The sequence below is a fragment of the Sinohyriopsis cumingii genome, chromosome 1 (assembly GCF_028554795.1).
Source record: "Sinohyriopsis cumingii isolate HCF-2022 chromosome 1, ASM2855479v2, whole genome shotgun sequence".
Classification (NCBI taxonomy): Eukaryota; Metazoa; Mollusca; class Bivalvia; order Unionida; family Unionidae; genus Sinohyriopsis; species Sinohyriopsis cumingii.
The window spans coordinates 33,072,702-33,090,612 of record NC_142961.1 but is presented as its reverse complement, the minus strand read 5'-3'; the positions used below and the strand labels follow the sequence as shown (position 1 = coordinate 33,090,612).

Genomic DNA, 17,911 nt, shown 5'->3' with positions numbered 1-17,911 from the left:
AATCAGATGAAGTTACAACAATGAAATTTTCATGATGGCCACCATGGCAGGCATATTAAAGTTCTGATTGACACCATGTTCATTAATGATCAACTACGTAAGTCTTTAAGGGCTGTTCCATTTAAACTTACATAGCTACCCAAGGAAGGCAGTTTTTAAAAAATACATGACAGGGTACTTTGATTTCACAGAGTTCATATTCAAATGGTAAGAAAATTCTAAATTGCATCTATGAGTGAGTACCCCACTTTAAAAGTGCCTTCCCTGGGTCCCATGATGTTTTAATGGAACACCCCTAAGTGGGAAAAAACCCAAATCAGTAGAATAAAAAATAACTTTTTTGTTTTGCTTGCCAAAACATGTAAAACAAAGAAATCATTTTATAAGCAGTAAATATCAATTCACTTCAAATATAACATTCTGTTTGTGTCATTATAAAGTATGCACATCTTTGCTAAGGGACCTGCAATTGTTCAGTGGTTAGGATGCCAGCTTCACAATCACTGAATTCTGAATTTGAACCCTGCCCCAACCAGTTTGGGTTGGCTGTTAAGTTCAGTAATTACATAATTTGAATTTATTTGGACATCTTAAGCATTCTGCTTATCCTATACAAGATATCACCATCTTATATCAGCTATTTGTATTTGAAAAAATACAACTGGCATTTATGAAATATTAGAAATTATGACCTCAACGATAAAGATAACAATTCGTTAATTAAGAGTACCTGTAATTTTGTCTGGAAGACTGACAAGAAATGACTGACTGAAATCAATACATTTTATAGTGCATATTATTACTACTTGCTTACAAGTCGAGTCCAACTGCAACCTGGACAGACTCAGATCTGCCACCAGATAATGCACAGGCATAATAGGATCTATGCAGCTTATTAGGAGTAATCAATAGTACAAACAATATAGACCCTGATCCGCCATCACATAATGTACAGGCAGATCTAGTCTATGCAGTTTGTTAGGAGTAATCAATAGTACAAACAATATAGACCTTGATCTGCCATCACATAATGTACAGGCAGATCTAGTCTATGCAGTTTGTTAGAATTAATCAGTAGAATACAACAGACCACACATGTGCAACTTTCTCTAGGGTGCAGACTGGGTAATGAATTTATAAAGTCACACCCAATGATGTACACAAGTGCACAAACCAGGTCATGGGCAAGGCTAGACCTGCAGACCATAGACTGCACATGCCTGATGTTGAACCTGATCTACAGGTGCATTATGTGATGGCAGATCAGAGCATATTTTGTTTGCAAACACTCAACTTATAAGCAAGTTTACAGAGTAAATAAGTTGTCAATCAAGTGAGAGCTTGAGGTCAAGTCAAACTGACCTCCTCTAGTTCTAGATGTTCCTGCATATATTTGGTATTCTTTTCCTCCAGTAACTTCACTTGACCTCGCAGATCGCTCAACTCCTCTAAAAATAGAAAATGACTAATTTATTAACAAAGTATTATGCTTCATTACAATTTGCCTATATTTTATCAAACTGCATCTACATACTCCAATTACCAATTGTTTATAAGATATAGCCAAACTATGTTGAAGAATGATGAACAACCAGTGTTTACTTTATATTTCTGTAAATCTCCCAAACTTTAATGTGGGGCACTAATATACAATACAGTTCACTCAATGTTTTGTTCTTAAACATATTTGTTGTGGTGAGAATGGTGAGAACAAGGAGAGGATTAAAAATACATCCCTTCACCTGACATCATGCAAACCTGTGGAATTGCAGCATTTGAAAATGGACATTTAATTTGTAGACCTTGCTTCCTCACAGATCCATGACAATGACTTGCAGTAGAGAAAATGCAATGCATGGCAAAATGTTCTAAATCAGAATGCATGCTCTAACAAAGTGCAAATATTGCAAAATAAAATTAAAAAAAACCCCATAACCAAATCATTTTTTTAAAAAGTTTCTATGATGTAAAAGATGTTGCTTATAATTTGCCCCATACATCATCATCAAATAATATTCAAGTTATTTTAAGTATAAAAGCTTCATCAGCAATAAATTTACTGTGAAATACTGGAATTTTAAATGCAATTTTTATTATTAAATGGTGACATATTCAGAACAAAAGTTTATAAAATCTGTACATGGTACAAACTAAAGAAAGTCATGTCTACTGGTGATAAGAAAAATATTAATGCAGTACAATGAATGTCTAATGAAAGTATCTTTCATACTGAAATTATTTATATACCAGAGAAAGACACAGAAAGACAGACATACAAAGTTAAAAGGGACTCTGTGATTCCTGTAAACTATGCTTTAGGACAATAAATTACAGCAAAATGATAATGTTTTCACTATTTTCAATAAATCACCACTTGGAAAACAAATGAAACTGCAATAATAGAAGAGAAGGAGGGATCAATTTGTGAAAGTAAGGAATAGAAGATTGGTGGTTAGACAATTTGATGCACAGAGTCCCAACTAGAATATCACAAACTGCCAATTTCATCATGAACTAAATGTCAATTGAAAACAGTATACTGGATATTTAACTTGTTTGTTTTTTAGGGGAAAGACATTGAGAACAGCGATGCAAGACTGCTCATGACTGCCAAAGATACACAAATCATTGATGTTTTTCTTAAAAAATATGGATAAACATTACCAGAAATTGGACAAAAAAGCTTCATATGCATCTGCTAGTTAAACATATTGCATGATCTATTCTCTCTGCAAACATAATTCTCTTATAAGTATTTCTGTTTGAAGCAGATGCATCAACAAATCAAAGTCCAATTGTTCATGATTTTTATAACAACAGAAATACGGTAGATTGGGATACATAAAAATAATAAACTTAATCTGAATTCACTCCATTGTGTGAGTGTCAGAGACAGAGGGAGAGAGAGAGAGAGAGAGAGGGAGAGAGAGAGAGGGAAAGACAGAGAGAGGGAGAGGGAGAGAAAGTGAAGAAATGGATGACCTATGCATGATTGTCAAAGGCAGGCAACTATATGGCTGTATTTTCACTAAAGTTTCAGATAAGGCAATCCTGAATATTGCATGAGGAATTTATTTTTCTTAGCAGTCAGAAGAAATACGTGTTATTTGACAGACATATTTCCCTGCACAAGAAGCACAAACAAATTAAATTTTAATGTTGATAATGAAAAGTCACCAGCTGAATACATACCTACCAGGTACATATCTTTCATATAAACTACATAAACAGGAAGTTTTTTAAACACTACACAGACACAAATTCTGGACTTTGAGATTTCTTTTAAAAAGTCCAGAACATCATAAAATCTTTGACAAATACACTAAAATACAAGTGAGCAAGATGTGATTGCTTAGCATTTGAAACTGAAATACATGTACAGTCAGTTGAGAAGGAGAGATTAGTTTTCAAATCATGTGACAGTAAAGTCTTATTATAGGTAATTCTAAAACTTTCTGCTTTTAAATGCTGGGATATAATTGGGGCACCATGATAATTACGCTTCAAGTCAGAGGGATTTCAGCAATATAAATGACACCTTTCCCATGACAGTATTGGTAATAAGCAACCTCTTTTGATGCTAGTTATAAGACAGCTTAGTACGCTTTGATTTCTTTAGAACATCCACCGAAATTATGTCCTTATTAATTTACACAGCAAGTCAAATTGTATCAGAATCAAAGCTGCATTGTAACGTGATACTGTTGACTGAACATACAGTCACTACTGCTCAAGGACTTAGCATGTGGTTCCCTTTTCTTAGTACCTATAATTCAATTCTGCATATTTACTTTTATTTTCTTTAAATTTTAAATAACAATGATTGTTACCCAGAATTTAACTGTGCATATCCCACTGGACTACTTTGCTTTTTTAACATGGGGATAAATTCATGCCTCTCAGAAACGCAGGAAGATGTTCTTTATCAAGTCAGTGTTTGAATTAGTTCCAATTTATTTGAAATAAAGTGTGTTTGATTTGGATTTTTGACAAAGTTTTAACAATTTTAGTCATATCACTATGATGTCTGCAGTGTGTCAGTTTATGGTGATGTCTAGCACTTGGGCATCATTCTACAGACTGATAGTATCATGCCCCAAGCAATCACTTATCCTGACACCAGAAACTGACTTGGAAAGTTCAATTTTCCATGCTTCATAGGGAGGTCAACAAGGTTAAGATGAGTAAAAACTTTCGTATCAAAATGGATGAAATACAGAGTGAGTGACACCTCCTTGTTCACAATCAAGTCCAGCTGAGACAACAGTGAGAGAAGGATGTGAATGTCCTGAAACTACCATGACTCTGAACGAAGTTGTCCAGATATGTTACAGTTGCTGTTGAAGAAATCAGCCTAAACAGGGTGATGATGCAGTTGATCCAGGGACTGAGACTGAGTCCAAATGAGAGTGTGTTAATCTGTTACACGGTTCCTTGAAACGCAAAACAGAGTAACTTGTACAAAGCTGGATGAATGGGGATATGATGGTAGGTATTATCTCAAATCAAGATCAATTGCAAATTTGATCCTCTGCATGGAAATCCCTACTTATCATGCCATCTCCCTTCCAAATGAATACATATCTATGTATTTGTTGAGCTGGCTTAAGTCTATAACCTGGCTTTCCATTGACTCTTACGGCAATAGGAATTTTCCACCTTCTTTGGATTGGTCAGGACCTGAATCATGGAAGGGGATGATGATATGGGCTGAACTAAATCCGAAGCCCCTTCAAAATGACATGGCTCATCAATTTATTTTCAAGAGAAGAAAAGGTCAATCCATGTCTGTTGAAAATTAACACATCTGGAGCCTACAGGCAGATTTTTGGTGGGTGGTCTTGACAGACAGCCATTAGTGCTTAACAGAAGGATTTTGTGGAATGCATGGGATTCCTCTCCCTTTTACTAGGTTGAGTGCATAACTGAGAGATCTAACAGTCATTATGATGATTGTAGCCAGAAAATGGCTGTGTTCCATCTTTTAGCCACACCAGTCTTTGGCACTTTTAATTATATTTTGGTTTCCCCATTTTGTTAAGAGCTCACAAGGATGGATGTTAAGAAATAGGCTGCACAAGAACTACCTCTTTAGCTTTCATTACCTCCTTCTTCTGTCAAGTCTCACATCATTATCAGTCCAAAGAAGAAATATGACTGAGGCAGAGGGAGATGAAACCAAACCTCATTCAGCAAAAGTCATTTCACCCTGAAATTTTGGGCAACAACATACCTCTCAGTTATGCCCTCGGAAGGGAGAGGAATGAAAGCATAAACCTAAGCACATCCAGTATATGGGTAGCCACCTAGCAGTGTTATGGGCAGGTATACTGCAATGCTGTATTATCATGGGCTCTATATTATCAAGGCAAACAAGATTTTCCAATTATTTTGGACATGTGCTGTCTAGAGGTTGTTTACAGATGTAAAGCTGTAGCCAGTAAAGATGCAAATATCTTATACCTCAATTTCCTCTAAATGTCAACATTTTTTAAAAAGTTTACAATGAAAAAGAATGAACATCACTGTTTTGTAAAACTTGTGCATGCAGTTATGTTGATCATCATGTGCAAAACTCCAGTCTAACTTGCTAGAGTTGCATTGGCTTTGATTATGAAACATATTCAGTATATTGTCTGATGTTTGATGATTGATTATAGGTCATATACTTTTGGTGTCATACACGTCCTTACAAGGTTAAGCTTGGAATTTCATTCCATAGTAGCCAATATGGACCACAATGGACAATATGTTGTTTATGATCAAAGTTCTGGTACATAAATAAGAATACAATATCAGCTAAACTTTCTTGATATCAGTACTATTTCGATAATAACTGTAATAATAATATTACTAAAACATTTTTTATACATATTTATATTTCTTTACCCATATTGCATTTTAAATTTGTATACAGTTAAATAACAGTTGTTTTAATTTGTAATGTTGTTATTCATAGATTTCCACTTTAATTACATTTGTTTCTTCGATTTAATCGTTGGATCCTTTTATCTAATGTGGAAATATTCTGCCAGTAAAAGTGTGGACATTCCTTATCATAGGCAAGTTGCAATTTACGTTTATTATAATACATGCATGTTACCATACATAAGTTAGGCAAATGCTGCGATAAATAAAGAGTTGTTCCCCCATGGTACATTAATCTGGATCAACCACCATATGCTGTTTTATTTACATTTACTTGCTTTGATTGACAAAGATTTTTTATAGGAATAAAAAGAGGGAATGTCATGAAAATTTTAAAAATTATAAGTAAGCAGCAATAGCAAAACAGTTTTAATATAAGGACATTAAGTACCGCGACAATACAGCATTCTAATGATATCTTGAAAGAGTTTCTTCCCTTTGATGCTATTTTCATAATCCATAAGAGAAAAGGCTAATATTTGTCTTCTTTCTAAAAAGAACTGTATTCAAGAAATTCTCCTTTAAAACTTGTCTGTTAAAACATTAACAGATTTGTACTAACAATTTTGATCTATGACAATGTATTATCCTCAAAGATTTTGAGGAGATTACATTCATTTGAAACAAGAACATAATTAAAAATAGAAAAGTGGTAAATAAACCAAAATGGCATTCTCTTCTACATCAAAATGGCAATTAAAAGAATGTCATGAAATTATGGCTTTACCTTAATAATAAAACTGGATGGAGAAGTCCGGCTGTTCTGGTGTTTTATGGCAAAGTAACACACACAGGGTATACTGTGCCGAGGCTGTTGGAGTAACATGTCTTACCCATATTCACAACAAGGCAGTCAGCCTTGGCTGAAAAACTGACGGAAGATTCTGAACCTGAACCTTTTGATTTCAGTATGCTAACCTCTAAGCCACCACAGCTCACAAGATAGCTACCTTCAAAAAGAGGCCTGCACTTCTTCCATATAAATGTAAACAGCCCTGAGCAACTTCAGACACCTGTACTTCTTCCAGGTAAATGTAAATTGCCCCAAGTAACTTCAGATAAGTGTACTTCTTCCAGGTAAATGTAAATTGCCCTGAGTAACTACAGACACCTGCAATTCTTCCAGGTAAATGTAAATAGCCTTGAGCAACTTCCACTCTATGAGATTTACAACTTTATAATCATGCAACGTACCCATTTTTTTCTTGTAGTTTTCAATGATAGCCTCATACTTTGCCTGAAACAGAAGAAATGCAAATGCTGACATCCGGCAATACAAATGTATTAAAATTGCATGTCTGGTTAGATTGATCCAAAACATGCCATGTGAATTTGAAATCTTTGCACTGATAAGTACCTTTACTGGTGTCAAGCTAGACTTGAATTTTAGGGAGAAGTGACTTCTCCTTTTGGACAGAACAGGAAGAAGTGAGAGCTGAACAGGGAGAAATGGAACCCAAACAGGGAAATGTGGGAGCAAGGCAAGACATGCAATGTGTGTGTGTGTGTGTGTGCGTGTTTTGTTTTTATTTTCTTATTTAAATTATACCATTTAATTCCCAGTATGCATATTTGCAATTAACATTGCTTTTAAGCAATACTTTATTTTCAAGTAGCAAATTTTCTGAGTTCTGTCTGTATTATAAACACATCTGGTGCATGTTTAGAAACTATCATATTCATATGCAGTGTATTTTGGCAATATGACTTAAAAAGTTAACAACAGAAGCTATACATTGTAATGAATTTTAACTGAGTCACTAGATTACAATATTGTAATTGCAAGTCAGTACAAATGCTTAATCAACTACCCTTAATCAAGATTTTTTTCTTTTTACTTTCCAAAAGTTCATTATAAAATGGCATTTAAAAAGATTTCTAGACTTGGTTGAAACAACCCTTACACCATGTAGATGACAGAAAATGCACGTCTTTCAGATCTTAACGTTTGTCCTAATTTCTTTTGTTCCCAATAAAACTCTACCGTAACTGTTCACAGACAACACACTGAAGAATTAAAGTCAGTAAATGAATTTATCAACTGAATCGACACAGAGTCTGATGTTAAACCTCATGCAATCATCCAGACCAGGCAGAAAATTTTTTATCAGCACAGAACCAATGATCATACAAAGAAATAATGATAAAAAGTTTCATATTCTGTGTGGGCAAGTGATAGAAACTTTAATTTCCCCTGTCAATGTCTAAACTTGTCCCATGTTGCTGGACAAAGAATTTTAGAATAATTAGAAAAAAATACTGTAAATGCACTAAATTTCACTCTTATTTGTTAACACCATCAACTTAAAGACCAAATGAACTACTATAATCGTTCTGTGGAAATATTAGTGCCCCTTTCAAATACACAAATTAATTCATTAACCCCTGGTGTCACATTTACACATCAGGAGGTAGTTGCTTACTACCAAGCTCTGTAGTGTCAAGGTCATGTATGATGCACTAAAGTGGGTGGTATTATAGAAAGGTAGACAGATGCAGCTGTACAATGAGACCAAATAATATGGATGTTCTAGTTGCACTACAAAATACAGAGGGAAAAACCAAATTTTTTAGACCTGATTTTTTCCACCCAAAATTTGCCTGTGGTCAGAATCCGATTATGTGTCTGGATTTTAGACTTTTTGGCCTCAGATCTAAGGTAGACCGGTTTGAACAGTGCACAGACAGGTGTACCGTTGAAAAAGTAAGATAACATGGGCATTCAGAGTAAAGTGTGGTCTCGATACAAAAATGATGCGTCTGTTAAAACAAAACAAAACAACAAAAAAAATCAAACTAATACCCTTCTGCTCATGTGTGAGTGAAATAGCCAATGAAATACGATGTTTCTTACATAACTAGGCATTAGGTTAACAGGAAATCTCTTGGAAGTTGATGTATTAGGATGTACTCAGAAATAGCCCCCAGAATGTGTTCATACTCACATTTCAGGCGAAAACGACAAAAACCTCCTAGGGTTAATGAGTTAAGGCACCCCCAAAAGAGAACGATGAAAATTTATCAATGCATTTTAGAAACATTAGCAATAAAAAGGACTAAAAAAAAATTTTAAACAAATTTTCTATGACTGGGACCTTGGTCCCAAGGTAAAAGGGATGAGCAAACACATTGCTGTATGAATTGTCTTCATAATGAGTAATGCCAATTATGTCTTGTCTTCATAATGAGTAATGCCATTTATGTTTTGTCTTCATTATGATTAATGTAAATTATGTCTGGTTTTCATTATGATTAATGCTAATTATGTTTTGTCTTCATAATGATTCATGTAAATTATGTCTTGTCTTCATAATGTGTAATGCCAATTATGCCTTGTCTTCATAATGTGTAATGCCAATTATGCCTTGTCTTCATAATGTGTAATGCCAATTATGCCTTGTCTTCATAATGTGTAATGCCAATTATGTCTTGTCTTCATAATGAATAATGACAATTATGTCTTGTCTTTATAATGATTAACGACAATTATGCCTTGTCTTCATAATGATTAATGACAATTATGTCTTGTCTTCATAATGATCAATGCCAATTATGTCTTGTCTTCATAACGATTAATGCCAATTATGATGAGAATCTATCAGAAAGTTTAGGAAATGTATGGAAATAAAAAACTTGAACAAAAACCCTAACACATTGATGAAGATGCATCTGCTACCACTGTTGCAGTTCTGGGTCTAAACAGATCTCTACAAAAAAAGCCCATGGCCAAAATGGACTAGTGCTTAAAAGGCCTGGTCCAAAAGGCCAGGTATAAAAAGGCCCATTTCTGTATGCCTTACTAATTACTACTATCATGTATCCTAATTTTAAAAAATACATAAATATCAAATCCATACTTTGTATTGTGAAATATGAGTGAACACTGAGCAGTAACAATGCATATCATTGTGCGAAAGTCTCATATGTATGTGAGTGATCATGTAATTATTACACGCTTTTGCTGCTTACAAGAATCTGATTTCCTATTATTAGAATTTTAAAAAACTGCTGAGCATTAGTTGTAAGCAAAAATGGCACAAGAGATTCTGGTTTCAAACCGATATCTGGTATCTGAAGTTTACCGATAATCGCCTGGGGTAGTTCAGTCAGGAGTGTTTCAGTAATTGCTAAAAATAATGCTAAAATCTTATGACAAAAAAGCTTTGTTGAGACTGGAGGCATGAGAAAGATTTTTATTTTCAGAGACTTGTGTTTGTGTCTATATTGTGATTATCAAAGTTTTCTGACATATTAAATATTTCTGAGACAGAAAACAGGTAAAGGGAGTGTGCAAGTTAAAATGTGATTGCTCATTTTTTTGTTGCTTACTGTTTTAGGAATATATGTAAAATAAATAACAGTGACCAAGTGAACAGATATGGGTATTGGAGAAAAGTTCTCATTAATGCAACAACAAAAAGAGGATAAGGAAGCATTTGAAGAAGGTAGGGCAAATGACTTTGACTATCAATCAATAATATAGTTTTAAAAACATTCTCTGTATAAACTGCAGGTACAGTTCAAAAAAAAAACAAGAAAACAATGATTAGAGGCTTATTTTTAAACAAGGACACAAAAATTGTAAAATTTTATTATTATTACTGTTATTATTATTATTATCATTACTGAACAAGTTTTTAAAGTGGTCCTTTATAAACCAGGCTTTAGCAGTCATGGTCCTTTCTGACCCATTACTGGCCTTTCTGGACTGGGCCTTTTAAACCCAGGCCTTTTCTATATTTCTGACCCAATACCCACTGTTTATACAGCTGGAAAATTGACTACTATGTCTAATTTCCCACTAAATTGGTCTTGAGACTAAATCATTGCAGAGTACCATAAACTACCTCAAAAAAGTAGTTTGCCAAATCCAAAGTGTTTACATAACGAATTAAAGTAATAATTAGCATCATTTTGGAGAATTTATCTCATGATGGCAAAACTTAGTATACAAACCATTTGTTCTGATGAGTGCCGTGACACATCCAGTTCATCCCTGAGATTTCGATTCTCTTCCACTAAATCTGCCATTTCAGCATTCTAGTAAAGACAAAACATACATGACAGAAAAAGAAATATGCTCAAGTGTTACTAAATTTATATATGGCTTGGGTATCTACTTGTTTATAAACCTAAGTTCAACTACACACATAAACATTTCAATTGCACTAGTTACAACACAAGCATCAATACTATTTCTGTTTCTAGAAAGCTACTTTTACAATGAAAATGTTATTTACATTTACAATTGTACTGGTAAAAATATTATCAAGTCAAATGTAGAAATTTTTAAAATATGTAGCAACACTAGAGATGACAACCCATGAGTATGCTTATCAGGAATGAAAGTTTCGATATTTTGGAATGAATCATCAAAAGTATTAATGCTTATCAGGAATGAAAGTTTCAATATTTTGGAACAGTTTATTAAAGTGTTAATGCTTATCAGGAATGAAAGTTTCAATATTTTGGAATAGTTCATCAAAAGTATTAATGCTTATCAGGAATGAAAGTTTTGATATTTTGGAATAGTTCATCAAAAGTATTAATGCTTATCAGGAATGAAACTTTCGATATTTTGGAATAGTTCATCAAAAGTATTAATGCTTATCAGGAATGAAAGTTTCAATATTTTGGAATAGTTCATCAAAAGTGTTAATGCTTATCAGGAATGAGAGTTTCAATATTTTGGAATAGTTCATCAAAAGTATTAATGCTTATCAGGAATGAAAGCTTCAATATTTTGGAATAGTTCATCAAAAGTATTAATGCTTATCAGGAATGAAAGTTTCAATATTGTGGAATAGTTTATTAAAAGTATCAAACTACTATACAATCATCTGCCAGTGAAGAGTTATCTACTTTAAAATCCAGTTTGAATGAACTGTTTATCCATTCTTCCAGTTCCATGAACATGAATTCCTTCAACACATTTGCCAAAAACAATAACACCAGTTTTCCAAACAAATTTTCTTCACCTATACCAGTCTAAATAACCCTTAGGTGGGGATTTAGACCATAAAACACACAAGATGTTTCATTTTGGCATAGGCGAACAAGACATGCATTTCTGCATCTCTAAATTCCTTATAAGGTTCAGAATGTGAACATACAAACCAATGGCCAGGCTTCAGCTAACTTGAGATTTGGGATGTCTACACTCCTAGACAGTAGAAATTGAATTTTGTTTTCATGAAAAAAGGAGAAGAAATCAACCACTGCACTCAAACCAAGACAGCAAGAATCAATGTGCTTGCTACAGCATCAATTGCAAAAGATTTAAAAGATCTCCTGGCCCGAAGGATGCACTCTGTAACTTTGCTTGAAAACCTGTCCATGCAGATAAATCACTTGAGGTGACCCAAGCATGAAGCTGAAGAACCTGTGGGCTATTGTGTAGGAGGGTACAGAAGACAGAAGGTCCCTCCTCTGAGGTAAAGACCTGGGCCGGCCTATCAGCAGGCCATGAAGAACACTGAACCACAGGCCATGAATAGGCCATCAAGATAAGCTAAGCAGTGCAGCTCATGTCCTTTTGGAGTGCTTGCAGAATCATCCTAAAGGGTAGGAAGGCATAAACAAACAAAGCAGGCTCTCTGATTCAGAATAGGACTGATGTAAAGGGGGAGCATGTTGTTCAGTCTTGTCACAACCTAGTCCGACAGTGGTCACACACCCCAGTTGGAACATAAAGTCTACCATGGATTGGTGCAGCACCTACTCTGTGATTACTACCTCACCTTTTCTGTCTTTCTGCTCAAGAGGTGATGAACTCAAACCATGATCCCCTATGAGGTTACCTCATTCCAAACCTCCATAAAAAGAAATGGGGCATGTGTGCCACCATGTCACTGAGGTATGCTTCAATAGACATGCTTTTGGAGGAGATCATCACTCAGTAACTTTGTATTGCATCAGTGCACACTGTAAGAATACCACTCTCTTTCTGAGACTGTTTAATGTGAAGGACTGATTCTTCATGGGATCATTCACCCTGAAAAAATAATCTTTCTGACTCCATGTGATTACCCCACCATGACTCTGATGTATCTATGAATAGTTAGGAGTGGGTTTTGGGGGCATGCATGGGGACACCAGCCCAAAACCAGTTCCAATTTTCCACTCAACACATATGATGGTGACAGTCCAACCCCTGACAAATCTGAGCTATATGGGGTTCCTGTGTGGTTTCCAGTTGGTCAGGAGATGAAATTGAAAAGGACACAAGTAAAGTTTTCCTAGTGGAACTGGGTCTGCTGCAAAGTTTAAGGACTCCAAAAGAGACTGATATAAGAGAACTGACAATCGGTTTAAGGACTCCAAAAGGGATTGATATAAGCGAACTGACAATCGGTTCATGATTCAGTGCATCCAACATCATCAGCATCCTTTCTACTCTGTCCTGTGGGACACTGACTAATCCCTTGTTTGTGAGGAAATTCATCCCCATATAATAAAAGAGGCATCCAAATGTATTTCAAAGTCATTCAATACACTATTCTGCAGTTAAGTTTTATAAACGTCTTTATTGTTCTTCATGTGATAAACAATCATACATTCATGCAAACTTCAAATGAAATTTATATAACTGAGTAATTTCAATCTTTGATCACTAAGGCTCACAAGAAATGTTTTTTTCTTTCTCATCTCATAAAGGCTCACAAGAGATACATTGTTTTACTCCTCATAAATTTCATCTGAATAACCACACATGTAAGTTCCCCCAAGATATGTTGTTGTTGTTGTAGGGCTTAATGCCATTTTTCAGCACACGATAGGCTATACATAGCGGCCAGTATTAATGGTGGAGGAAGAACCCGGGAAAACCCCAGAAAGAACCACCGACCCACGAGAAGCTACTGGCAAGCTTCCTCACATATCCACATTAGCCAAATCCAAGACTCGAACCCACGCAGACAGAGGTGAGATGGCAGTGATCCGTAACGAAGAGCGCTTTAGACCACTCGGCCACTCGGGGCCCCCCCAAGATATGTAAACAAATATACACATGACATTAAATTTCACTGTACTACAAAGAACTGACTCAGGTCTAAACAACAAAACAATCTGTTTCATTACTGTCTTGAACATTGGTTTTCATTAGTTCTTTAAAGTTTCAAGAGAAACAAATCTAACTCAACATGGAGTGAAACAAGCCTTTAGCAAGACAGAAAAATGACACAAGAGCCCCTCTAAGGGGGCAGATGTTCTACTGGTTGAAAAGAATTTCCCAGAATCCAAAATGAGATCATTTCTTCATTTTTAACTGCTGGCTGATAATATTATTAAGGTGACTGCCAAGGTGTTCGTACTGGAAGTAAGATCTGCACAATTTTCCTTCAAAGCCAACCAGATACCTTAAGAAACCGATCACCATCCATTAAGATGGGGTAGCAGTAACAAAATGTTCATAGTGATGTCCTATGGGCATAATATTTTATTGTGGACCAATCAGACACCAATAAGAAGTCTTATGGTAAAAGATCATGTTGACTTTCTGTTTTGCAGGATTAGCAATGAAGTATTTACAAGACAGTGGCCAAACCAGATATCAGACTGGCGCTATTTTCATTTGAGACCAAATTGATATCATAGGAAGCTTTTGGTATGATTCAACCAGGGTTCGAACCCACGACCTCCCGCTTCTGAGGCAGACACTCTAACCACTAGGCCACCAGAGCGGTTGAAGGAATAAGTTTAGCCTTAAGGCTGCAATAGATGAGATATGTAGGATATCATTTCCTGCCAAATGCCTGTCATTGCCATCTTTAGAATTAGGCATCATAGGTTGTGGATGATGAATAGAAGCAACCTTACTTCCATTCCTCATGGCCTAGTGGTTAAAGCGTCTGCCTCAGATGTGGGAGGTCATGGGTTCAATCCCCAGCCAAGTCATATCAAAGACTTGCAAAAATGGTACTAACAGCTGCCTTGCCTGGTACTCAGCATTAAGAGGTTAGTGTTAGGACTGGTTGGCCTGGTTTCAGGATAATGTGACTGGGTGGGATATCATGCCACATGTCTGCGGCATGATGCCCCAGTGCTAGACATTACTATAAACTGTTACACTGCAGACATCGTAGTGATATGACTGAAAGATTGTTAAAGCTACGTTAAAAATCCAAATCACACACACACACACTCACAATTCCTCCCTGAATATCTTAAGATTATGGAGATTATTGACAATCTTAAGATTAAGGAGATTATTGACAATCTTAAGATTAAGGAGATTATTGACAATCTCTCAAAGAAGATACAAGACTCCATTTACTCTAAAGCCATCTTATACAGAGCCAGCTGTCAGCATCATTCTTAGTGCACCTATCATGTGCAAGTCCGGAATTTGGATATATAACAAAAGTTAACACGTCCTCCCAAATATTGTTTACATTAGAGTATTCCAATTAACCACAAAGTTGGTAAGAAATATAGTAGTGACCTCATCTTTGCTTGTAATAAAAGTTCAATCCAGGTCATATTTTGTTGCCAAACTAGAACAGTGGGTAAGACAAGGCTTGTCTTATTGGTGCTGACATTTTATTGCATTATTACAAATATTTCTGGATACATGCGTAGCAGTGGAATGGTTAATATTCAATTTTAATTGTTTTATACAATTCTTTTTAGAGAAGTATTACAATGTACTCATCAAATCTGTGATGAATTCCTTCAAGTCATCAATTCAATGCACAGCATCATATATACGGAATAAATTAAACAATAAAGAATTATTAGTCCTACCTTCTCCTTCAACTCACTGCACTCTTTGGACATGACTTCATATCTAATTCTGAAATCATCTTTTCCTGAAATGAACAAAACAGAATATGCTTTAGTTAAAAATCAACTGTCTGTTCATTTTAAAAAGGTTGATTTTATGTGAAGATGTATATAATACAATTATACTGATCCAGTGAAAAAATAAATGTCCTAATGATGAACTCAAGTGTATATACAACAAATAACCATTATTGACCTGACGAAGCACATCCCTTCAAGATAAAGATCACCTCTTTATGAAGAACACTAAAAGGTGTGTGTGTGTGTGTGTGTGTGATTTGGATTTTTAACGTAGCTTTAACAATTTTTCAGTTATATCGCTATGATGTCTGCAGTGTGACAGTTTATAGTGATGTCTAGCACTGGGGCATCATGCCGCAGACATGTAGCATGTCCCATCCAGTCACATTATCCTGACACCAGGCCGTCTAGTCCTAACACTAACCTCTTAATGCTGAGCACCAAACAAGGCAGTTGTTAACACCATTTTTGTAAGTCTTTGGTATGACTCGACCAGGGATCAAACCCACGAACTCCCGCATCCGATGCAGACACTCTAACCACTAGGCCACCAGAGCGGTTTCACAAAAAAGTTCATGAAAAGATAATTCATATATCTTACAGCATGAATTATTCTAACGGACAACAATTTAATGAGCAGGGAAGAAACTTTGATTTCACGCAGATATCTATTTTAAACCAGTATTTCACAGAGTATCCTGTTGTAAAGAAACCATATGACCCCAAAAATGGTTATGAAATAGAGGTACATTCACACCATTTAACACAAGTTCTTGGTGGTAATCATATGATTTTCTCTGATTAATACTGTCCAATTTGCCTATTAATGTCTGAATTGTGAATTTGTTTCCTTCTTGTGATATGAAATTATGAATTTGTACAAACTTTGTCCTTTATGACAGGATACTCTGTGAAATACTGGTTTAAAATAGCATATGTGTATGAAACACACATAATGTGCAATGAATAATGCAGGGTCAGACCATAAGCTCACTTGACCTCACAGCCAGGGGAGATAATAAAGTGACTGACATAAAAGCAGTTGCATTTTGTGGACCATACAGTATCCTTAAGAAATAATCCATATGGCCCTGACATATTCTTTGTAAATGACTCATGCAGTTGGTACAATGGATACCAAATGTATACTTGATACACAACTTTTAAAGAAAAGCTCATTTTTTTTAATCAACATGAAACTGGCAGTCTAACATAATTTTCTCCAAATTTAGATTTCAAATATTTGATACAAACCAGCTTCAAGTTTAAAAACTTCTTCTTGCAACTGTTCCAGCTGATTTTGTACCTGTTGGAATCTTTTCCCTCCTGCAGTTCTGTAATGAAGAAATATGTTGGCTGTAGCCACACAAAAAATAAACTACTAAACGTTCACGTCTGTAACAAACCATACCACCACAAATTTCATATTAATTTCAGCATTACGAATCTATGGTCTTAAACTATGCAAAAGAAGAGAGTGAACACCAAAAAGTTTTGTAAAATTCAAAATGTAATTTATGTCCCTCAAACAGAGTGAAAACTTAAAAATAACAGTATGGTGAATGAAACCCTAAATAGTCCTAAAAGTTCTATCACAAGTCCAAAAGTATCAAGTATTAAAGATGAATGCCAGCAGTAATCCAAATCAAGTTTAATCTATTGTACTGATGTGCCAATAGTCTTGATGTATCACAATTACATAATCCAAACTGTCTTTAAATTAATTCATAGCAATTCCAAAACAGCTACTAAAACTTGGAGCACTTTGTAATTCCAATAAATAATGGAAATAATAAATAAATCCTCTCAGATAATCAAAAGTATTTGTCTCTTTTAAGACTGATGGTTATGTTAGGAATAGCTTATTTTCAGTCAAGATTCCCTTGTAAAAAAAAAAAATAAGATGCAGTTTCAGAAGGTTAAATAGTCAGTTTTACATCACTAACTTGTGAACAAGTTCAAGTACTTCAGCAGGTAGCCAATCAAGAATTAGGTCAACTTGTTTTTTCAGGGGAAACCCAATCGAATTTGTCATGAACATTTCCTTCCACAGCTTCTTTGGTCAAAAATTCCACATTAACATGTTTACTCTGACTAAAAGTACATCCCACTATTCTGAAGCTATGTACTGTGTGTAAAAAAAATGACCTCATCCTACAGTACAAACCCACAAAGTACA

The 17,911-nt window shown here is 35.1% G+C and overlaps 1 protein-coding gene across 3 annotated transcripts in view; it reads right to left on the bottom strand.

Moving 5' to 3' along the window:
- Positions 1-17,911, bottom strand: part of LOC149806668 (protein Hook homolog 3-like) — a 126,203-nt gene that overhangs the window by 29,212 nt on the left and 79,080 nt on the right. For all 3 annotated transcript variants that reach the window (XM_089956311.1, XM_089956321.1, XM_089956331.1), the window contains 5 exons: positions 16,987-17,066; positions 15,673-15,737; positions 10,885-10,968; positions 7,123-7,165; positions 1,363-1,448 (listed from right to left, as the gene is read on the bottom strand). In XM_089956311.1, coding sequence (XP_089812437.1) covers positions 1,363-1,448; positions 7,123-7,165; positions 10,885-10,968; positions 15,673-15,737; positions 16,987-17,066 — 358 coding nt within the window. The remainder of the gene's footprint in view (positions 1-1,362; positions 1,449-7,122; positions 7,166-10,884; positions 10,969-15,672; positions 15,738-16,986; positions 17,067-17,911) is intronic.